The sequence below is a fragment of the Myotis myotis genome, unplaced genomic scaffold (genome assembly GCF_014108235.1).
Source record: "Myotis myotis isolate mMyoMyo1 unplaced genomic scaffold, mMyoMyo1.p scaffold_m19_p_22, whole genome shotgun sequence".
Taxonomy (NCBI): Eukaryota; Metazoa; Chordata; class Mammalia; order Chiroptera; family Vespertilionidae; genus Myotis; species Myotis myotis.
In genome coordinates, this window is record NW_023416327.1 from 659,588 (window position 1) to 682,351 (window position 22,764).

Sequence of the window (22,764 nt, forward strand, 5' to 3'; positions counted from 1 at the left end):
GACGCCCACACTGCGCCCACAGGGCACCATGGCTTTTATTCATTTGTTCCTGAAGGCGGGCGGGAGGGGCCCACAGCCACAGAGGGGCCCCTGGTCCCGGGGTCGGTGGTGGGGGGGGCAGCTGGGGGTCCAGCCAGGTGTGTCCAGGACGCCCGAGAGGACCTCACGCCGGTGGGAGGGCGGGCAGCACCTTCCCCGTGCAATGGCCGAAGCCCACGCGGTAGCCGTCCCCCTGGCAGTGTCCTGGAACAGAGGGGACAGGGGTCAGCGGCGGCCGCTGGGGCACGGGAACCAGAGGCTGGGCAGCGGCAGCGACAGCCGTCACGGAGCCGGGCCCGGGGCGGGCGGGCGCCGACGGGAGGACGGAAGTGCGTTTTCCACGGGAGGACAGCCCGTCGTAGCCGTCAGGGGACTTCGAGGTGGGACTCCGGGCCCCAACCCCCCCCACGGTCCCTCGGGAAACACCCCAAGGGGCTGCACAGCTTCCCGCGTGGGTTTGGGTTTAGCCTGAAGCGAGAGGCCCGAGTTCAAAGCCTGGCTTCCCCACCGACCGGCCCCGTGACTCAGTTTCCCCATCTGTGAAATGGGTTCAATGAGCAAGCACAGCAGGGAGGACTGTCGGCAAGATGAGATGGACACACAGAAAACTGAGCTCGGCCCCCTCACCTGGGAACAGGAGTAACGGCCCCCGTCTCTCAGGTACATGAGGATCCGATTAAATGCCCCGCGTAGCCCCCCTCCCCCAGCACATGCTCGCCTACAGAATAGATGCCCCACTGGCGTTAGTGCCATTCATTGAATCCCCCCTCACCCCCAAGGATATTTTGAGGGGAAGGCAGAGAGGAGGGTCCAGCACGTCTAGACAAGGGTTAGAGGAGAGAAGGCAGCCAGGCGCCGAGAGGGCAGGAAGGAGGGAACATCTGAGCTGGGCATTGACGGGTGAGTAGGAGTTTGCCGGGAAGGGCATGCCAGACAGAGGGAACAGCATGTGCAAAAGACACAGACTGCGTTTGCTTCCTGAATGCAGGCGGCGATGACATCCTCTCACTCCACCCCCCTACTCGGTCCCGGTGGGCAAAGCTGGCCCCCACCGCCCCCTCCCCTGTCTCACAGACACCCGGACCCGGGTCTCCGCCAAGTCCAGATGGACGGCGACCTGACATTGTTTTTTCGCTCTGCGCAGGGAGCCGGGGACAGAGCAGGGCATCCGGGGCCTTTGTGGTCTGGGAGGGTCCAATGGAGAACCCCTGGGGCCCCAGGCTGGGGTGAGGGACAGAGCGAGCAGACATGGGGATGCCGGAGGGGGGCCGAGCCAGCCAGACGCCACCCAGCCGACGGCACAGCGCACACAGGCAGGAGACGGCACAGCACACACGGGCAGGAGACGGCACAGCGCACACGGGCAGGAGACGGCACAGCGCACACGGGCAGGAGGCGCCCGCACCTGTGATGATGACTTCGTCCCCGTCTTGCAGGAACCGCCGGGTCTGCCCGATGCCCAGCTCGATGGGCTGCGTGCCGCGCCAGGACAGCTCCAGCATGGAGCCGAAGCTATCTGGCTCCTGCGGACAGAAAAGGCAGGAGGTGTCACAGGGCCTCGCGGGCGTGGCTCCGTGGCTGAGCGTGGACCTAGGAACCAGGAGGTCAGGGTTCGATTCCGGTCACAGCACAGGCCCAGGTTGCGGGCTCCATCCCCAGAGTGGGGCGTGCAGGAGGCAGCCGGTCCGTGATTCTCTCTCATTGATGTTTCTCTCTCTCTCCCTTTCTCTCCCTTCCTCTCCGAAATCAATAAAAATATATTTTTAAGAAAAGAAAGAAGAAAAACAAAGAAAGTATCACAGGGACCCACCTCTGGGTAGCCTGTCGGCTCCACACGGACAAGACCTGGGAGCCCCGGGCGGGGGCGGGGGATCCGGGCCCCCCCAGACCCTGCCTTGGTGGAACCACACAGGAACGCCCTGGGGGGATGCCAGGCCCCGCCCCCCACTGGGGACAAGAGGCTGCAGTCAGGACCTGGCCGGAAGGGACTGGCACATGCACTTCCCCCTCACCCCCCACCTCATTGGCAAGGCACCATCTCTGGGGTTCTGAGACCCTACCCTGGCCTGACAGTGGCACGGGGATGGGGGTGGGGCGGGGCGGGGAGACCACAGCAGCCAGGCCATCCTGGGAGCACACAGTGTGGGATGGTGACACCACACACTCAGGCTGCTTCTCCCTCCCTCCCCCCACCGTCCCCCCCGCCCCGACAGACACAGCCTCCTGCTCCCATGCCCGTCTCTTTCCCTCAGAATTTGAAATTACAAATATTTTTAATTTTTTTTAATTTCGGAGAGGAAGGGAGAGGGAGCGAGAGAGAGGAACAGCCATGATGAGAGAGAACCATGGATCGGTGCCTCCTGCACGCCCCCCACTGGGGATGGAGCCTACAACCCAGGCCTGTGCCCTGACCGGGAATCGAACCCTGACCTCCTGGTTCCTCGGTCCACGCTCAGCCACTGAGCCCCGCAGGCCGGGCCCTTTCGCCCTGAGTTTGGAAAGGAAGCCCCTCCCCCACCCAGACGTGGAGGAAGCAGAGTAGGACAGAGGCGTCCACACGCCCGCCGGGGGGTGAGCTGGGGCCCTGGGGGCTGCGTGGGGAGCAGGGAGGGGGGCGTGGGGGGCTGGATCTGCGTGAGGTGGGTACTCACCGGCCCGCTGATGGTTCCGGAAGCCAGCAGGTCCCCGGGCCGCAGGTTGCAGCCGTTGACGGAGTGGTGAGTGAGCTGCTGCAGCATCGTCCAGTACATGTGCTGCGGGCGAGGGGGGGGGCGGGGGATGGGCCCTCACACAGCCAGGCCTGCACAGCGGCCCCCGGGCTTCTTCCAGGCCCCCCGGATTCCCCCCCACACCGCACCCGCTCTCCCAGGTTCCTCTGGGCCATGACAGCAGCCCAGGGACCACCCCCCTCTGTGCCAGCCCTGCACCCCCACCCACCTTCCCCTCACAGCCTCAACGTGCAGCCCACTCCTCTGTCCCTAAGGACACTCTGCCCCTCAAGTGCCCCCCCGAGCCCAGGGGCACAAGGTCCTCACCACGGCAGAGGCCCCTCGTGAGCAAAGACCCCAAGTTCTTTCTCCCACCCAGGGCCTCGGAACAAGGCACCTGCAGGGAGGTCGGGTGGGGGGGGTGGGGGGCCGGGACCATGTGCCCCTCCCACAGGCTCAGGTGCAGGGTCCTCCCGCGCCTCCCCACGCCCACAGTGTCCGAGATCTGCCACCCCCAGAGCCACCCGTCCAGGCAGAGGACTGACTCCTCAGAAACGACTCTTGCCCGGCCAGCGTGGCTCAGTGGTTGAGCCCCGACCTATGAACCAGGAGGTCAGGGTTCGATTCCCGGTCAGGGCACAGGCCCGGGTTGCGGGCTCCATCCCCAGTGGGGGGCGTGCAGGAGGCAGCCGATCCGTGATTCTCTCTCATCACTGATGTTTCTCTCCCTCCCTCTCTCTCCCTTCCTCTCTGAAATCAATTAAAAAATATACTAAAAAAAAAAAAAAAGTTCAGCCCTAGCCAGTTTGGCTCAGTGGATGGAGCGTCAGCCTGTGAACCGAAGGGTCCTGGGTTCGATTCGGGTCAAGGGCATGTATGTCGGTTGCGGTCCGGGTCGTGCGGGAGGCAACCATTCGATGTGTCTGTCTCCCCCTCGCCCTTCTACTCTCCCTAAAATTCAACGGGAAAATTATCCTCAGGTGAGGATTAAAAAAATAGTAATTAATACATTTCTGAAAAAAGAAGTTCACTTAAAAAAAAAAAGTCACTCTGACCCATCCAGCCCCTAGCTCAGCGGTTCTCAACCTGTGGGTCGCGACCCCTTTGGCGGTCGGACGACCCTTTCACAGGGGTCGCCTAAGACCATCCTGCAGATCAGATATTTACGTGACGATTCATCACAGGAGCGACATGACAGTGACGAAGTAGCCACGGAAATAATTCTATGGTTGGGTCACAACACGAGGAGCCGTATTGAAAGGGCCGGAAGGTTGAGAACCGCTGCCCTAGCTGGACAGAAGCCCAGACTAGACCCTCCCGGGAACATGAGTGGTTTCCCAGGAAATCCCTGGCCTCCCTCTGAAGGCCTCGTGACCCAGGGCCGGCTCCGTGGCGTCCACAGGCGACCCTCCAGCATCTCCCCACATGGACGCTGCTCCCCGGTTCCCGCCAGAGGGAACGGCTCTCCTGGTCCCTCCTATCCGTCCGTCCGTCCGTCTGTCCGTCCGTCCGCGGCTGGCCCAGCGCCCACGCTTACCTTAAAATTGGACTTGCAGATGGGAACGCCCTGGCTCATTCCCTCTCCTGTGGGAGAGACGGGGAACATGGACAGAGGGACTCACTTCCGTCCATTCAGAAGGAATAAAACCAAAAAACCCCAATAAAAACCACCTTGTAGGGTGGACTTTGTGGCCTGAGCTGCCCACCGCCCAACCTCATGTTTGCCTAATGAGTCCCAAAAGCCATCGGCGCGGCCCTGGCCGGAGCTCAGTTGGTCCGAGTCTCGTTCTGATCCGCCAAGGACTCGGGTTCGATCCCCAGCCAGGGCACACCCAGGGCTCAACCAGGGCCCGGCGGGCGGGGCTCAGGGGCTGAGCGTCGACCTAGGAACCAGGAGGTCAGGGTTCGATTCCTGGTCAGGGCACAGGCCCGGGTTGCGGGCTCCATGCCCAGTGGGGGGCGTGCAGGGGGCAGCCGGTCCATGATTCTCTCTCATCATCAATGTTTCTCTCTTTGTCCTTCTCCCTTCTTCTCTGAAATCAATTAAAATATATTTTCAAAAAGAAAAAAAGAAAAGACGTGTCTCTAAGGCTGCAGCAGGAAATACCCCCCCTTCTCCCCCTCACCCCCCTGCCGGCCCCCGAGCTCAGGAGCCCAGAGCCCCTGGCCACACCCTCCAACCCTGGATGGTACCTCTCAGGGCGACAGAGAGTTTGATGTCGAACGTGTAGGGCTGGTCATGGCAGAGATACGGCAGCGGCTTGGGGTCCTGCGAGGGCAGAGCACACAGAGGGTCAGTGGTGGTGGTGGGGGGGGAAATGGGGGGGGGGAGCTCAGCGGAGGACACGGGGTAGAGGGGCAGCTCTCCAGCGACCCAGCGCCAGGTCCCTGGTCCGTGAGAGGTGAGGGTGGTCCCATGAGCCAGACTCCAGGGAATGCGAGGCTGAGGGAGGGGCAGGTCAGAGGTGCAGGGGCCAAAGAAGGGGCGCCCCAGACAGGCAGGGAGGGGCGCAGTCGGGTTAGCCTGGCTCAGTGGTTGAGTTTTGTCGACCTATGAACCAGGAGGTCACGGTTTGATTCCGGTCAGGGCACATGCAGGAGGCAGCCGATCCATGATTCTCTCTCATCATTGATGTTTCTCTCTCTCTCCCTTCCTCTCTGAAATCAATAAAGAAATATTTTTTTAAAAGAACAGAAAAATAAAAGAGCCGTAGCTGGTGTGGCTCAGTGGGTAGAGAGTCGGCCTGCGGACTGAAGGGTCCCGGGTTCGATTCCCGGTCGGGACACATGCTCAGGTTGTGGGCTCGATCCCCAGTGCGGGGCGTGCAGGAGGCAGCCGGTCCATGATTCTCTCTCATCATGGATGTTTCTCTCTCTTCCTCTCCCTTCCTCTCTGAAATCAATAAAAAAATATATATTTTTTAAAAATAATAAAAATAACGGAAAAACGCTGAGTAATCAATGGTTCGGAAGTGGCCAGAGTCCTGCCGGTTGAGCCCAGGTGGTGACCGGGAAGGGCTGTAGAGGGGGGTGTTTGGGTGCAGGGGCGCAGAGGGGGTGGGGGTGGGGGTGGGGCTCGAGCAGGGAGATGCCGGGCAGGGGTGGAGGACGGAGTCACGTGGCCACAGCCCAGGACGGGAGACGCAGGGAAACTGGGCCAGGGCACTGGCCGGGGGGTCACAGGGCGCTGGGGGAGGCCACGCGGGGAGGGGGAGGGGGGGCGAGGGTGAGACGAGGCCGGAACATCAGCTCCAGGACCAGCTCCCAGTGCATTCTCCCCCGTGGCCCCCGGGGGGCGCCATCGCACAGACAATACCGGCCGCCTGGTGCGTTGTGCAATGCGGTGACCCTGGCAGGGACTCTTTGTCCTGCCAAATGCCAGGTCCCCTGGCCTCAGAGGGAGGGTTCCGCAGGTTACAAAACGGTGTGTTTTCCCCCAAAAGAACTGTGCGCGGGGAGGGGGGTGGGGGGGCGGGCGGGGGAGGGGGCGGGGACAGCACAGCGGAGTGATGGGCGCCTGCCTGGAGGTCACGGTGCGCACAGGGCCGGGGTGCGGGGCTCCCTGCGGACGGGCGCTCACCTGCTCCGGGTTGGGCACCACGAAGGGCATGAGGGCCTCCATGGGCACCACCCACGGGGAGATGGTGGTTGCGAAACTCTTCCCCAGGAACGGCCCCAGCGGCACGTACTCCCACCTCTGAATGTCTCGGGCTGCGGGAGGAGGGCGGGCAGGGCTGACCCAGGCTGCCCGGACCTCGGCCCCCGGCTCCCTCCTCCCCTGACCCCGGGGCGGAGGTGCCCAGCACGGCCGCCCCCACTAGGCCCCACCCAGGCTGCCCGGACCAAGGGCTATCGGCCTCCGATGCCCAGGACAGAGGTCCTTTGGGGGGGGGGTGTCACTGTGCCGGGATGACCCGGCAGGCGGGATGGTCCCCCGTAAAGGGGCTGGACGCTCCCAGGCACCGTCTCCCTCCCGCATGGGCCGGGGGTGGAGGCAGGTTCGGAAGCTGGGCTGCTGAGTTTGATGGAAACCGTAGCTCAGCAACTAACGGAGACCTCTCTGTGCCTCAGTGCCTCATCTGTAAAATGGGGATGATAAGATCGCCAGGAGGCCCGGCCGGCCGGTGTGGCTCAGTGGTTGAGTGGTGACCTAGGAACCAGGAGGTCAGGGTTCGATTCCCGGTCAGGGCACCGGCCCGGGTTGCGGGCTCCATCCCCAGTGGGGGGCGTGCAGGAGGCAGGCGATCCGTGATTCTCTCATCATGGATGTTTCTCTGTCTCTCTCCCTTCCTGTCTGACATCAATAAAAATATATTAAGAAGAAGTCTCGCCAGGAGGCATTCGGACGGCCACACACAGTGCTCAGACCTGTTAGCTGTGCCCTCAGCCGTGTCCCCGGCCCGGGGAGGGGAACGCGGGGCTCAGAGCGGAGAAGTCTGTGTGGGGCCCATGCCCACACCCCGGGCTCCCCGAGCCAGCACCGCCCCCAGGGAGCCAGCGGGGCCTCTGGGAAAACGCCCCCGACACCCCGTCTCCGCCCGCAGCGGAGCGTCTGCAGGGGGCAGCCCCACTCACCGCTCCAGTCGTTCATCAGGACCATCCCGAAGATGTGCTCCTGCGCCTTGGAGATGGGGATCGGCTCCCCCAGGCGGTTCCCGGGGCCTACGAAGAAAGCCTGCCGCGGGGAGCGGGTGAGGTCTGGGCTCACCGGGCGCCCCAGGTCGCGCGCCTGGAGGGCAAAGGTCAGGCCTGTCTCAGGCCCCGAATGCAGTGTTTCTGACGGGGGCGGGAGGGGGATATCGGGGGCCAGCTAGAACCATAAGACACAGCGATCACGCTCAGTTAACCGCGACTGTGCTGTTCTGAGTAGAGGAGGCGCCTATTAGCCTGGCCTGATGGGAGCTGCAGTGGGACCTGGGAGCTCACCTGGAAGTGCAGCCCATCCTCCCACCCAGGACCTGCCTGTTACCATGGAAACATGACAACCTGGTTGCAGAAACCAGGGCCCCCAGCCCTTTGAGGACCCCCAGCCTTTGCATACCCACAGGCCTTTGCATACCCACAGGCCTTTGCAAACCCCCAGCCCTTTGCAAACCCCCAGCCCTTTGCATACCCACAGGCCTTTGCATACCCCCAGCCCTTTGCATACCCACAGGCCTTTGCAGACCCCCAAACCTTTGCATACCCACAGGCCTTTGCAAACCCCCAGCCTCTGCATACCCACAGGCCTTTGCAAACCCCCAGCCTCTGCATACCCACAGGCCTTTGCAGACCCCCAGCCTTTGCATACCCACAGGCCTTTGCAGACCCCCAGCCTAAATTGCCTGTGCACCACCCACCTGGCCCACCCTTTGCCTCCTCCCCATGCATCTCTGTCCTTCTCCCCAGTGTAAGCAGCCGCCGGTGGTGGGGGCAGAGCGGATGTTTGTGGGTGACCTGCTGCTCCCCACGCTGCCGGCGGGATTGGAATCAACGCTCACAGGCGATGCCAGCCTGTCTCGGCCGCATCGGCTCAGGGAGGGACAGGCGGCCCAGCCCCCTTGCGTGTCCGGTTCTATTTCTAAGTCGTGTGCTGCTCCTCGGGGGACCCATGGCCGCCTCGGGGAGCTGGGGCACTCCAGCCCATGAACCTTCTGATCAGCCCTGAACGCCAAGCACAGCAGCCGCCTGGCTTCTGCCCTGCTGCCCCCCACAGCTCTGCATTTCAGGACCCGACGACACGTGAGGCTGGTGGCAACTGAGGGGATCAGCCCCGGCAGGTGTGGCTCAGTGGATAGAGCGTCAGCCTGTGGACTGAAGGGTCTGGGGTTCGATTCCAGTCAAAGGCAAGAATCTGGGTTGCAGACTTGATCCCCGGCCCGAGTCAAGGCATGTGCTGGAGGCAACCAATCGATGTGTGTCTCTCACATCGATGTTTTTCTCTCTCTCTCTGTCTCTCCCCACTGCCCTGCCACTCTCTCTAAAAGTCAATGGAGCCCGGCTGGCACGGCTCAATGGTTGAGCATCAACCTATGAACCAGGAGGTCATGGTTTGATTCCCAGTCAGGGCACATGCCCGGGTTGCGGGCTCGATCCCCAGCAGGAGGGCGTGCAGGAGGCAGCCCATCCATGACTCTCTCTCATCATTGATGTTTCTATCTCTCTCTCCCTCTCCCTTCCTCTCTGAAATCAATAATATATATATATATATATATATATATATTAAAAATCAATGGAAAAAATATACTCAAGTGAGGATTCACCCACAAAAAAGGGGAAAAAAATAATTATTCGTGTAAAATCAAAAGGCTGCCTCCAAAACGCAGCCAAGAAGCCGGTGGGGTGTACCCTCCCCACCCCAAGCCCATCACCCACCGCCCCGGGGAGAAAAACACCCCCAACACAATGGCCAGGAACCAGCAGAATAGCCACACGTCATGGGGGCAAACTGGGGCGATGACCGTCAACAGCACAGAGTCACGGTGACATTTGCAAAAACAGAACCGGAGTCCTATTTGCTGAGTGATGAGTGTTTACACATGGCAAACATCTCCTCCAGGTCAGACAACAGACCCAGGGCCCCGGCTGAGAGCGGGTCGCACCGCAGCCAAGACCAGGGGCCCTGCCCTCCCCTCCCCGGCTCTGCACCGGGAAGCACCTGCCCGCAGAGTCCTCGATGCACCCGGAGAGAAGGGCGCCCCCAACCTGGGCTTGGAGGGTCTGGGCTGGGAGACCTGCTCTGGGGTCCACGGGGCACCGTGGCTACGGCAGCAGGAGGCAGCAGGCCGGCTGAGAGGGCCTTGCTGGGGCTGGGGGACCCCCCAGGAGGTGCCCACACATTTCCTTCTCTGGACAGAGTCGAAATAGACCAGCAGGCAGGACTGGACAGACCGGGAGCTCCTGCTGCCTCCAGCCGACCTGGATTTCCACAGCCACAGCCCTGGGGCGGCGGGTGGGGAGCCCACACCCCTTCTCCTCCACCTGCCGTGAGTGGACACCCAGAGCTTCCCCAGGCCTCACCTAAACCATGGGCGTGGCTATGAAAAGTCCCTCCATGCCCTGGCTGGTGTGGCTCAGTGGACTGAGCATCAGCCTGCAGACCAAAGGGTCCTGGGTTCGATTCAGGTCAAGGATACATACTTGCTTGCAGGCTCCTCCCAGGCCCGGGCCCTGGTTAGGGCACGTGCGGGAAGCAACCCATCGATGTGTCTCTCTCACATCGATATTTCTCTCTGTCTCTCCCTCTCTCTCTCTCTCTTTTTTTATATATTTCTTTATTGATTTCAGAGAAGAAGGGAGAGAGAGATAGAACCATCAATGATGAGAGAGAATCATCGATCGGCTGCCTCCTGCACGCCCCCCACTGGGGATCAAACCCGCAACCCGGGCCTGTGCCCTTAGCCGGAATCGAACCTGGGACCCTTCAGTCCGCAGGCCGACGCTCTATCCACTGAGCCACACCGGCCAGGGCTCCACCACTCTCTTTAGAAATCAATGGGAAAATATCCTTGGGTGAGGATTAACAACAACAAAATTAATTAATTAAAAAATAATAAAATAACAGGAAAGAAAGTGCCTCTATGAGGCAGGCTGTTCTCCCCGGCTGGGCCAGGCTCCACCATGTGGCACCCAGCCATCGCTTCTTTTTGTTTGTTTTGTGACTCCTCTCCCAGGGGTATTCTCCATTGATTTAGGGAGAGTGGGACGGAGGAGGGAAGGAGGGGGGAGAGAGAGAGAGAGAGAGAGGAACATCGATGCAAGAAAGACACATCGATTGGTTGCCTCCTGCATGTGCCCCGAACGGAGCTGGGGATCAAACCAGCAGCCCAGGTACGTGCGTGCCCTTGACCTGGCATTGAACCCAAAACCCCTTGGTGCTGGGGCCGACGGGCCGACCCCTGAGCCACACCGGCCGGGCTTGCCATCCTGGTTACGGAGAGCCCGTGCCAACACCACGCGGAGACCCCGAGACCCCACAGACGCTTACCATTTCCAACTCGATGTCCAAGAGTTTGCTGGGGCCGTACACGGGAGGCTTCGCTGCAACGACATCGGGGACAAGGGGCTGCCGTGAGGGCCGGGCCCGGGGACACGCGTGGGGACACGCGTGGGGACACGGGGCCGCGCGGGCGGGGCCTGGCCGCGGGGCACTCACAGTCATCCGGTCTCATCTGGCCCATGGGCCTGCGGATCGGCGTGCCCGACACCACGATGGAGGAGGCGCGGCCGTGGTAGCCCACGGGTAAGTGCAGCCTGGCGGAGGGAGGCAAAGGGCACCGGCGTCAGTGCCGTCGCGTGTGGCAGAAGACATGTCAGCATTCTTTTTTAAAAAGATCTACTTTTACTAGAGGCCCAGTGCACGAAATGTATACACGGGGTGGAGGGGGTCTCCCTCAGCCCAGCCTGCACCCTCTCCAATCCGGGATCCCTGGCTAACTGCTCGCCTGCCTGCCTGCCTGATCGCCCCTAACTGCCACCCCTGCCGGCCTGATCATCCCTAACCGCCTCTGCCTGCCTGCCCCCAACTGCCCTCCCACCCCTCCCCCCGCACCAGCCTGGTCACCCCCAACTGTCTCCCTTGCTGGCCTGGTCGCCCCCAACTGCCCCCCTTGCCAGCCTGGTTGCTCCCAACTGCCCCTCCCTGCTGGCCTGGTTGCCCCATGCAGCCTGCTCTGCTGTTCATTCGTTTGGTCGTCCCTCACTAACCCCCCTGCCGGCCTGCCCGCCCCACACAGCCTGCTGTTCAGTTGTTACTGTTACTGTGACGGTGTCCCGGAAAGTTAGCAGATTCCTCTATCATTAGTATAGACTGCTTCCAGAGAGGAAGGGAGAGGGAGAGAGAGAGAAACATGGATGATGAGAGTCACTGATTGGCAGCCTCCTGCACGCCCCCTAGTGGGGACCGGGTGAGGATGGACAAAAATAGGAGATGAAGGGACTGCCCCCTGATCCCACAGCAGGTCCGGGCGGAGCTGAGAGGACCAGACGCTGAGACCCTTGTTTCCAGAAGGGGTGACATGTGATCGTCATCACCGTCGGTTTTTCCTTCAACTGGTTTTCGGAACCCCAGGAGGACTTGGCCGCTCCCGGGACCGCGTGCCGCTGGGAGTGGACGGACAGGCTCGGAACCGTCGGACTCGGGCCTGGGACGTACCAATTGGGCATCAGGGCGTTGTCCTTGCCCCGGAACATGATCCCGACGTTCGCAGCGTGCTGCCGCGAGGAGTAGAAGTCCGTGTAGTCACCTGCGGAGGGAAGTCGGAGAGAGAGAGAGCCCATCGGGGACCCGGGTGCCTCCGGACAGAGAAGGGACATGCCAAGGATGGGCTGACAGGAACCAGGAGAGCCAGCTTCCTGGGCACCCCGTTCCGAGGGGCGGCAGGCGGGGGCACCCCCCACAGCATTGGCACCAAAGCTCAGCACAAGATGGACACAAATGAGCCTAAAAAATGGTTTCAGACCGGCCGGCGTGTCTCAGTGTTTGAGCGCCGACCTAGGAACCAGGAGGTCAGGGTTCGATTCCCGGTCAGGGCACAGGCCCGGGTTGCCGGCTTGATCCCTAGTGTGGGGCGTGCAGGAGGCAGCTGATAAATGATTTTCTCTCGTCATTGATTTTCTCTCTCTCTCCCTCTCTGAAATAAGAAATATATCAAAAAATAAATACCCTGGCCAGCATGGTAAGTGGTTGAATGCCGACCTACGAACCAGGAGGTCAGGGTTCAATTCCCAGTCAAGGGCACAGGCCCGGGTTGCGGGCTCCATCCCCAGTGGGGGGCGTGCAGGAGGCAGCCGGTCCGTGATTCTCTCTCATCATGGATGTTTTTCTCTCTCTCTCCCTCTAGCTCTCCCTTCCTCAATTAGATCAATAAAAATATATTTTTAAAAAACTCAATCAAGCCGTAGCCAGTTTGGCTCAGTGGATAGAGCGTCGGCCTGGGGACTGAAGGGTACTGGGTTCAATTCCGGTCAAGGGCATGTACCTGGGTTGTGGGCACATCCCCAGTGGGGGGTGTGCAGGAGGCAGCTGATGGATGTTTCTCTCTCATCGATGTTTCTAACTCTTTATCCCCCTCCCTTCCTCTCTGTAAAAAATCAATAAAAATATTTTTTAAAAAATGCAATCAATAAAAATGTATTTAAACAATTAAAAAAAATAGAACATTATGTCAGAACTCCTCACTGAGAAACAAACAATACAGAAGAGCTCCAGCCTTCGACTGGGCCCGAGTCGGTGATGGGGAGGGGGGTCCCAGCCCCAGAGCCCCTCCCACCAGGAAGCAGGGACCGGCCACGCTGGCCCAGGAGGCCGCCCCGAGCAGGGACTCACCGATGGCAGCCGGGAGGTGCATGGTGGCGAGAGCCTGGGGGACCAAAGCACTGAAACAGAGCCAGGGGTTTCAGGGTCAAGCGCGTGGCGAGCCGAGGCGCCCCCTGGGGGTGGCCACCCGCAGGCTCAGCCCAGCCCCTCCCAGAATCCTGTGCGCGCTGCCGGGTGACTGTCTCCAGGCGGGGCTGGGCCGGGGAGGGGTCCACCCACTAAAGCCGAGATACCGCCTCTCTGGCTGCAGATCTCATCCTAGGAATCGGGCGCAAGCCCTCCACTCGGAACCAGACAGGGACACGGAGGGCCCGGCCGGTGTGGTTCAGTGGTGGAGCGTCAGCCTAGGAACCAGGAGGTCAGGGTTCGATTCCCGCTCAGGGCACAGGCCCGGGCTGCGGGCTCCATCCCCAGTGGGGGGCGCGCAGGGGGCAGCCGGTCCATGATTCTCTCTCATCATCGATGTTTCTTTTTTTTTTTTGGTTTGTTTTTTTTCTCTCTATTTATTTATTTATTTATTACTTTTTTTTTTTTCATTTTTTCCATCATTGACATTTCTATCTCTCTTTCCTTCTCCCTTCCTCTCTCTGAAATCAATAAAAATATATATATTTTCTCTCTCTCTCTCTTTTTTTTTTTATTGCTTAAAGTATTACAAAGGGTATTACATATGTGTCCTTTTTTCCCCCCCGCCCTTGACAGTCCCCTAGCCTCCCCTATTTTTAAAAAAACCTGCCCTAATCGATTTGGCTCAGTGGATAGAGCATCGGCCTGCAGACTCAAGGGTCCCAGGTTCGATTCTGGTCAAGGGCATGTACCTTGGTTGCGGGCACATCCCCAGTGGGGGGCGTGCAGGAGGCAGCTGATGGATGTTTCTCTCTCATTGATGTTTCTAACTCTCTATCCCTCTCCCTTCCTCTCTGTAAAAATCAATAAAATATATTTAAAAAACAAGCAAACAAACTTAGCCGTAGCCAGTTTGGTTCAGTGGTTGAGCATTGACCTATGAACCAGGAGGTCAGGGTTCAAACAGTCCAAGCCCGTTTGCCGCAGTGGATAGAGCGTCAGTCTGTGAACAAAGGTCCCGGGTTCGATTCTGGTCAAGGGCACAGGCCCGGGTTGTGGGCTCCATCCCCAGTGTGGGGCGTGCAGGAGGCAGCCGGTCCATGGTTCTCTCTCATCATGGATGTTTCTATCTCTCCCTCTCCCTTCCTCTCTGAAATCAACAAAAATATATTAAAAAAACAACAACACACAAATGTATTAAAAAAAAAAAACTTTTAAAAAAAGGACCGGCTGATGCTGATGAGGCAGGAAGGGGGCCAGTGGCCAGGGGTAATTCAGTCCCCCCGGAGCCCTGCCACGGACGGGCAGCCTGGGCCGGGGCTCCCCGAGGCCAGGGCAGCCCTGCGGTGACTGCGAATGGTCCCGGCTGTCACGTCACCGTCGCCCTCCCCGCCCCGGCCCCCGACGTCCCCGCGCGCTCCTCACCGCTTGCGCAGCTCCGCGTCGTCCCGCAGCCTGGCCTGGCCGGCGGACAGCAGGTTCTGCAGGAAAGCGCGCGCCTCCTTCCAGGCGGCCTGGCCCAGCCCCATGAAGTTGTTGAGAGTTGGCTGCAACGGGGGAAGAGAGGGAGAGAGAGAGAAACATCAATGAGGAGAGTCAGTGATTGGCAGCCTCCTGCACGCCCCCTCATGGGGATCCAGTGAGGATGAACCAAATACGCAACCGAGAAGAGAGATGGAGGGACTGCTCCCTGATCCCACCAGCAGGTCCGGGGCGGAGCTGAGAGGACCAGGCGCTCCTCCGTGGGATGGGAGAGAAGGTCACGGGTGGGACAGTGCTGGGCGGAGCCCCTCCTGCCCACAGGGGAGGCCGGCCTGCCCTCCAGGGCCCTGTCACTCCTCTCCTGGGCACGGCAACGTCCAGGACGCTCACTCTTAGCTCTGTCGCCCGTGCATCAAGGTGGGGAGAGGGGTCAGCTCTCCTGATGGGACTCAGCCCCTCACGGACTCGCACACACAACGGGCAGAGCCAGGAGCCGCTGTCGGACGCTGCCGGTGCCGCTCGGCCTGGCCCTCGGTGGGAGGTGGCTGTGTGGCTCCACCGGACTCTCCAGTCTGCGGGTTATCACAGTCTATGCCAGCCGTGGACAAACTACGGCCCGCGGGCCGGATCCGGCCCGTCTGAAATGAATAAAACTAAAAAAAAAAAAAGACCGTACCCTTTTATGTAATGATGTTTACTTTGAATTTATATTAGTTCACACAAACACTCCATCCATGCTTTTGTTCCGGCCCTCCGGTCCAGTTTAAGAACCCATTGTGGCCCTCGAGTCAAAAAGTTCGCCCACCCCTGGTCTATGCACACCCCCGTCAGTAAGTCAAGAAAAGGTTTCTTGCCTGGTCAGTGGGGCTCGGTGGTTGAACGTTGACCTATGAACCCGGAGGTCACGGTTCGATTCCCGGTCAGGGCACATGCCTAGGTTACGGGCTCGATTCCCCAGTGGGGCGTGCAGGAGGCAGCCGACCCATGATTCTCTCTCATCATGGATGCTTCTCTCTCTCTCTCTCTCTCCCTTCTTCTCTGAAATTGGTAAAAAATACATTTTTTAAAAAAAGAAAAAGAGCCCGGCTGATGTGGCTCAGTGGTTAAGCATCGACCTATGAACCCAGAGGTCACGGTTCAATTCCCGGGTTGTGGACTCGATCCCCAGTGAGGGGCATGCAGGAGGCAGCCAATCCATGATTCTCTCTCATCATGAATGTTTCTCTCTCTCTCTCCCCCTTCCTCTCTGAAATCGGTAAAAATATATATATATATGTTTTTTAAAAGAGCCCGGCTGGTGTGGGTCAGTGGCTGAGTGTTGACCTATGAACCACGAGGTCACAGTTCAATGCCCGGTCGGGGCACACGCCCGGGTTGCGGGCTCCATCCCCAGTGGGGGGCGTGCAGGAGGTGACGGATACATGATTCTCTCTCATCATGGATGTTTCTCTCTCCCTCTCCCTCTCCCTTCTTCTCTGAAATCAGTAAAAACAATTTTTAAAAAGAAAAAGAAGAGAAGAGGTAGCTTAGCCAGTGCGGCCTGGCAGAGAAAGCGCTGGTGAATGCCGAAGGCTGGAGGTGCAGCCCCAGGTCCAACACGTGGAGCCAAGTGAGCCGGGAGAGCCACGTCTCCCTTCAGATCATCGAATGAGGGTTCGACGTCTACGCCAGAGGCGCTGTGAGGACCGGGCCAGGAGGGCGCTGTGTGTGGAAAACTCCTGGCCCAGAGCAGGTGCCCAGTGGATACCACTCTCCCTCCTGACCCCTGGGATGGGACGATGCCTGCAGCGGGTGCGGCTCAGTGACTGAGTGTTGACCCAGGGAGCAGGAGGTCGCCGGTTCGAATCCAGGGCAGGGCACATGCCTGGATCGCGGGCTCGATCCCCAGGAGGGAGCGTGCAGGAGGCAGCCGATCGATGATTCTCTCATCATTGGTGTTTCCCCCTCTCTCTTTCCCTCTCCCCTCCTCTCTGAAATCAATAACACACACACACACACACACACACACACACACACACACACACAAACACACACAGAGTGGCCAGATGATGATGGCCACCCCATCGGTACAACGAAGTGAATTAGTTATGCAAATAATAATAATAAAACCTTGAGAGTATTTGCTTAGGAAGTTCTCAATATTCTGTATTTTTGGAAGCGTCCATGAAGTACTGATGGGGTGGTCATCATAACCTGGCCACTCAGTGTGTGTATATATATATATATATTAAAGCCATAGTTAGTTTGGCTCAGTGGGTAGAGCGTCGGCCTGTGGACTAAAGGGTCCTGGGTTCGATTCCTGGTCAGGACACATGCCCAGGTTGTGAGCTCCACCCGCAGTAGAGGGTGTGTAGGAGGCAGCCGATCCATGATTCTCTCTCATCATTGGTGTTTCTCTCTCTCTCTCCCTGCCTCTCTGAAATCAATAAAAATATATTTTTTTTAAAAAAAGAAAAGCACCAGACCTTCTTCAGGGGAGTGAAGTCACATCCCACAGGTGTGTACCCTGCAGGCTGCCAACACAGAGGGCACTGGGCCCAGCTGTCCCCGCCCCCCCCCCCCGCCACGTGCCCCCCCCCAGCCCCCCGGGGCTGTAGGTCCGGCTCTGCAGGGCCACTGGGATCGAGGCCACGCCATGCCGCCATGCCCTACCTGCACAAACACATCCTGGTGTTTGGAGAGGACGGGCCCGGTGAAGAGGTGCTTGATGACGCTCAGGTCCAGGATCTGGTCGCCGATGGCCACGCCGATCCTCGATCTTGGCTGGGAGGAAGGCGGCACGGTCAGCGCAGGGGAAAGCCTCAGCCGAGCGCGGCTCAGCGACCCAGAACGTCTGTCTGCTGAGGAGCCCAAGGGCCCCCCGTAGAGGGACAAAGGGACCGGGTCCTTAGCACCGAACCCCAGCTTTCCGTGCCCCCCAAGGGGCTGAAACCGCTGCAGTGACAGCTTTCGATGAGGCCCAAAGGCCCTGGAATCTTCGGGAAGGCCAGAGGCCAAGCCCCCACCCCAGCACTCTCCAGAGGGTGGTGGGAAGGGGCGATCTCCCCCAGATGTCCCTCGTGGCTGTCCCTGCAGATTCCCACAGGAAACGGGGGGGCGTGGGGCGGGGGAGCCTCGGGCCAGTGGCTGGATTGGTTGAAGCATCAATCCTGTACAGCAAGCGTGTCAAACTCAGAGGCGAACGCGGGTCAAACAAACAAGGTTTGCATGGATGTGGCCGCGAAAAAACTAAAGCTTCCATTTTCATAGAACTAGGTTTGTTTCGATGGAGCCGTGCTGAATGCAAAGGCTGAGATAAACGAGTCATTGTTCACATAAAGTAATAGAACGTTTTAATAAAAATCATTATTTTTTTCTTGGACATGAACTCACCAGACCCTGAGTCCCTGCACAAATGGATAAGCCTCACGCAGATAAACCCATTTCTCTCGTTCTCCGGGAGCGAGGTATTTCCTGTTGCCACACCAAGCAGGTCAGTCCCAGACTAAGGACGTGGCCACCGGCTGCCGGAACCTTCGCTGCCGGTGTCAGTGGGGAGAGACGGTGCGCCCGCGCGTGAGGCGCGTGAGGGACGCGAATGCAGCACGATGACAGCGAACCTTGTAGCTCGCTGTTCATAATGATGTACAACAGGACATTGTAAAAATTAAGTGATTAAATTTTTATTAAAACCTCTCTTGCATACCGTTACATTGGCTGGCCACAGAAATACTCATTGTGGGCCGCATGTGGCCCGCGGGCCGCGAGTTTGACATGCTTGCTCTACACCAAAAGGTTGTGGGTTCAATCCATGGGCCTCAACCAATCCATGTCTTTTCTCTCACATCTATGTCTCTCTCTTTCTCCCTCTTCCTCTCCAAAATCAATAAAAGCCGCTCTGGCCGGTGTGGCTCATGGATACAGCGCCGGCCTGTGGACGGAAGGGTCCCGGGTTCGATTCCGGTCAAGGGCACGGACCTCGGTGGCAGGCTCCTCCCCGGCCCGGGCCCTGGTCGGGGTGCATGCAGGAGGCGACCCATCGATGTGTCTCGCTCACATCGATGTTTCTGTCTCTCCCTCTCTCTCTGAAAATCAATGGAAAACTATCCTCAGGTGAGGATTAACAAAACACACACACACACAAAAAAACCCAAAACCACAAAATCAATAAAAGCAGATCCTCGGGTGAAAATTAAAAAAAATAAAAACAAACAGCCTGGCCGGCGTGGCTCAGCGGCTAAGCGTCGACCTATGAACCAGGGGGTCAGGGTTCGATTCTGGTCAGGGCACACGCCCGGGGTTGCGGGCTCCATCCCCAGTGTGGGGCGTGGAGGAGGCGGCCGATCCATGATTCTCTCTCATCATGGATGTTTCTCTCCCTCTCCCTTCCTCTCTGAAACCAATACAAATATACTTTAAAAAATAAAAATAAAATAAACAGCACCCAGCCCCGGCCAGTGTTGCTCAGTGGATAGAGCGTCGGCCTGCAGACTGAAGGGTCCCGGGTAAGATTCCCTCTTAGGGCACAGGCCCGGGTTGCGGGCTCCATCCCCAGTGTGGGGCGTGCAGGAGGCAGCCGATCCATGATCCTCTCTCATCATGGATATGTCTCTCTCTCTCTCTCTCTCCCTTCCTCTCTGAAAAATCAATAAAAATATATTTTAAAAAAACACAGCAGAAGGGGACGGATCTGCAGGCCACTGGCCGCCCTGCCAGGGGCGGTGATTCCAGAAAAAGCCCGTCCCCGCACCCCACCTGCCTCTGGCCACAGCGTCCCCCCCTCATCGCTGGGTGCTCCCCGAAACAGTGAGGCCAGGACCTCCGGGGACAAATACCAGGGCCTCGCAGCCGCTGGGGTGCTCATCGGGTTACGGTTTAAGCTGCCCGCCCCCCCCCCCCCCCCCCGCATTGTCTCTGCGCCCCGTGTCCCTGCAACCTCTGCCCAGGCCTGGCAGGTGCTCGGCCACAGGCCGGCTGTCCCAGACCGACAAATGGACGGAGGCACTGGCTGCAGGGTGGCCACAGAGGCACCCTGCCTGGGGGCCAAAGGTCACCCTGGGGGCAGGGGCCCAGGCGGCACCCAGGGGTGCAGGCCGGGTCTGGGGTTCTGCGGTTTCACCTTGAAAGCTGGGAGCCGGCGTCTAAGCAACATGACCACCAACACCCGCAAAGGAATGGGGGTCCCCTTCCCCGCCCCCCAGCCCCCAGCGCCCCCCCCAACCCGGGGCCGGTTCACCCCCGTTTGCCCATGAGCCCGTCTTCAGGGCTCACGTCCACCCAAGTCAGGCCACACGGCGGCTTCCAACCGGCGTGCGTGTCGCAAGAATGTCCAACCGGCATGTCGCAAGGTTGGAAGGTCGCCGGGCCCGGCCGCGCGAAGGGAGAGTGGGGTTCCTGGCCCCCCAGGGCGTCGGAGGGACCCCCAGCCCCGCGGCCTCGAAGCCCCGGACGACACGGGGCGCCCGCGCTCCGGGGACCCGGGGTCCCGCCGGCCTGGGAGCGCGATCGCCGAGGGCAGGGGCGCCCCCGATGCCCGCGGGGTCCTGGGGACACGCTGCCTCGGCGGGCGACCTCCGTTTGCATCTCGTTCCCACGCAAACCTGCAGCGGCACCGGGAACCCGCGGGCGCGCACGACCCGCTCCTCGGGTGCAGAGTGGGCCGGCCCCCCGCGCTCCTCGGGGCTCCCCGGGGCTCCTCGGGGTTCCCCCGGGCGTGCAGACGGCGCGGGGAGGCCCGAGCGGAAGGGGAGGGTCCCTCCCGGGTGAGGGGTCCAAGGTGAGGGGTCGCCCGCCCGCGCCCCCGGCTCACGTTGGCTGCGGTGGAGAAGACGCCGTAGGGCAGGTTGTGGATGGAGAAGTCCGAGTCCTCGGCCACCGGCACGAACGACATGCTGACGGGACCCGAGCCGCGAGCGGGACTCCGGACTCAGCGCCGCGGTCCGTCCCGCCGGAGCACTCCTGCGGGCCCGCCCCCCCGACGTGACGGACAGCCCGCCGCTGACCACGCCCCCGAAAAACCACGCCCAACTAGCCACGCCCCTCGGCAGCCGCGACCCTGCTAACCACGCCTCTCGGCAGCCCCTTCCCCCCGACCACGCCTCCATTCAGCCCCGCCTCAAAGGCCACGCCTCTCGCAGCTCCGTCCCCGCGGACCAGACCTCCCGGAAGCCCCGCCCAATTTGCCCCCGATACTCCCGCCCCCTCTGACCACGCCTTCCGGAAGCCCCGCCCAATTTGCCCCCGATACTCTTGCCCCCGATACTCCCGCCCCCTCTGACCACGCCTTCCGGAAGCCCCGCCCAATTTGCCCCCGATACTCCCGCCCCCTCTGACCACGGCTCCGGGAGCCCCGCCCACTGACCACGCCCCCGGGAAAAGCCCCGCCCCATGGACCCAGCCATTCTCCCGCGGGCTCTTTTTTTTTTTTTTTTTAAAATATATTTTTATTGATTTTTTACAGAGAGAAAGGGAGAGAGATAGAGAGTTAGAAACATTGATGAGAGAGAAACATCGAGCAGCTGCCTCCTGCGCATCTCCCACTGGGGATGTGCCCACAACCCTGGTACATGCCCTTGACCGGAATCGAACTTGGGACCTTTCAGTCCGCAGGCCGCAGGCCGCCGCTCTATCCACTGAGCCAAACCGGTTTCGGCCTCCCGCGGGCTCTTGACTTGTTCAGTCTGCACAGGCCTGACCCTCCCCTTAAAGGCAGCAAGGTTTCATTCTGTGAGCAGCTTGGTCAACACCCAGCAAAACACGGGGTACAGAGGGGCGCTCCATGATGCCTCAGGGATTGATTCAAAACTAGTGACGAAAGCAACCGACCCCCAGCTGATGTGGCCTGTTCTATGCGGGGGTGTGTGTGGCCATAGGATGACTGAAGGGGAAGATTTCATCGTTTTAAAATAGACCTGCCAACCCTCTAATTACATATAAGTGTCTGAAAAGGCCAAAACTGTTGTGTTTGAAAATAAAAACCACTGGAAGTCACTTGCAAATACACTCTACTTCCTTTTCTCCGTTTCGGGGTGGGGGTATGTTGAACATGCCCGTTACAATGATAATAAACCAAACCAAACAAAAAACAGCCCTGACCAGTTTGGCTCAGGGGATAGAGCGTCGGCCTGCGGACTCAAGGGTCCCAGGTTCAATTCCGGCCAAGGGCATGTCCCTGGGTTGCGGGCACATCTCCAGTAGGGAGTGTGCAGGAGGCAGCTGGTCGATGTTTCTAACTCTCTACCCCTCTCCCTTCTTCTCTAAAAAATCAATAAAATATATTTAAAAAAAACAGAAAAAGATTGCCTATCATCCCAGAAACCTCCATTCTTCATTTTCTCGTTACTTGTTACTTTGTGTTTTTAAAAAAATATATATTTTTATTGATTTGAGAGAGGAAGGGAGATAGAAACATCAGTGATGAGAGAGAATCATGGATCAGCTGCCTCCGGCACGCTCCGTACTGGGGATCGAGCCGCAACCTGGGCCTGTGCCCTTGACCAGCATCGAACCCGGGACCTTTGTCCACAGACGGGCGCTCTATCCACTGCGGCAACCGGGCTCCGGCTGTTTGTTCCCTTTGCATGCACGGCATTTTCCCATCTTTGTGAACTTCACGAAGGGCAGTTTTTCGGGCTGGCCCTCCATTTTTCTCCTGAACACTTTTCCCTGGCCAAACAGGCTTCATTCCCGTCACTCTCACCGGCGGAAGAGGCTGCCATGCTTTGAGTGGTGACAGTAATAGAGCAGTGGATGGAGATCTGTGTTGTGACTTCCTGTTGGCGGGGATCTGCAACGTAACTTTGAATTACGTACGCCGTGAGCGCGGGCATCCCTTGGTTTCTCTTTTTTTTATAATATATTTTTATTGATTTCAGAGAGGAAGGGAGAGGGAGAGAAACATCAATGATGAAAGTCATGGATCGGTGGCCTCCTGTACACTCCCTACTGGGGATCAGCCTGCAACCCAGTCCCTGACCAGGAATCGAACCTGGGACCCTTCAGACCACAGGCCGACGATCTATCCACTTAGCCACACCGGCCAGGGCCCAGCCCTTGCTTTCTGACTTTGAAAGGGAATGAGTTGTCTCTTTTTACAAGGTGCCTGCTTTCTGTGTGGCTGGTTTTACACGGAAACTATCAGTATAAGGCAATTCCTTCCTAGTGCTCACTTATCATGAGTTTTTAAAAATCACG

The 22,764-nt window shown here is 59.4% G+C and overlaps 1 protein-coding gene across 2 annotated transcripts; it reads right to left on the minus strand.

Annotated features, from left to right (window-relative positions):
- Positions 1 to 17: 17 nt before the first annotated feature.
- FAH (fumarylacetoacetate hydrolase) lies at positions 18 to 20,557 on the minus strand. Of its 2 annotated transcripts, none has more exons than XM_036355494.1 (14): positions 20,381 to 20,557; positions 17,245 to 17,355; positions 14,536 to 14,657; positions 13,054 to 13,103; positions 11,881 to 11,971; positions 10,882 to 10,979; positions 10,714 to 10,766; positions 7,323 to 7,476; positions 6,328 to 6,458; positions 4,941 to 5,016; positions 4,285 to 4,331; positions 2,691 to 2,792; positions 1,445 to 1,562; positions 18 to 243 (listed from the first exon to the last, which is right to left on the minus strand). In XM_036355494.1, the coding sequence occupies exons 1-14, from the start codon at positions 20,459 to 20,461 to the stop codon at positions 164 to 166; spliced, it is 1,314 nt and encodes a 437-aa protein (XP_036211387.1). In that variant the 5' UTR covers positions 20,462 to 20,557; the 3' UTR covers positions 18 to 163. The 2 variants fall into 2 exon arrangements, with proteins under 2 accessions (XP_036211387.1, XP_036211388.1); XM_036355495.1 differs by having other exon boundaries at positions 7,323 to 7,422; positions 20,381 to 20,556.
- Between the last annotated feature and the right edge of the window lie 2,207 nt (positions 20,558 to 22,764).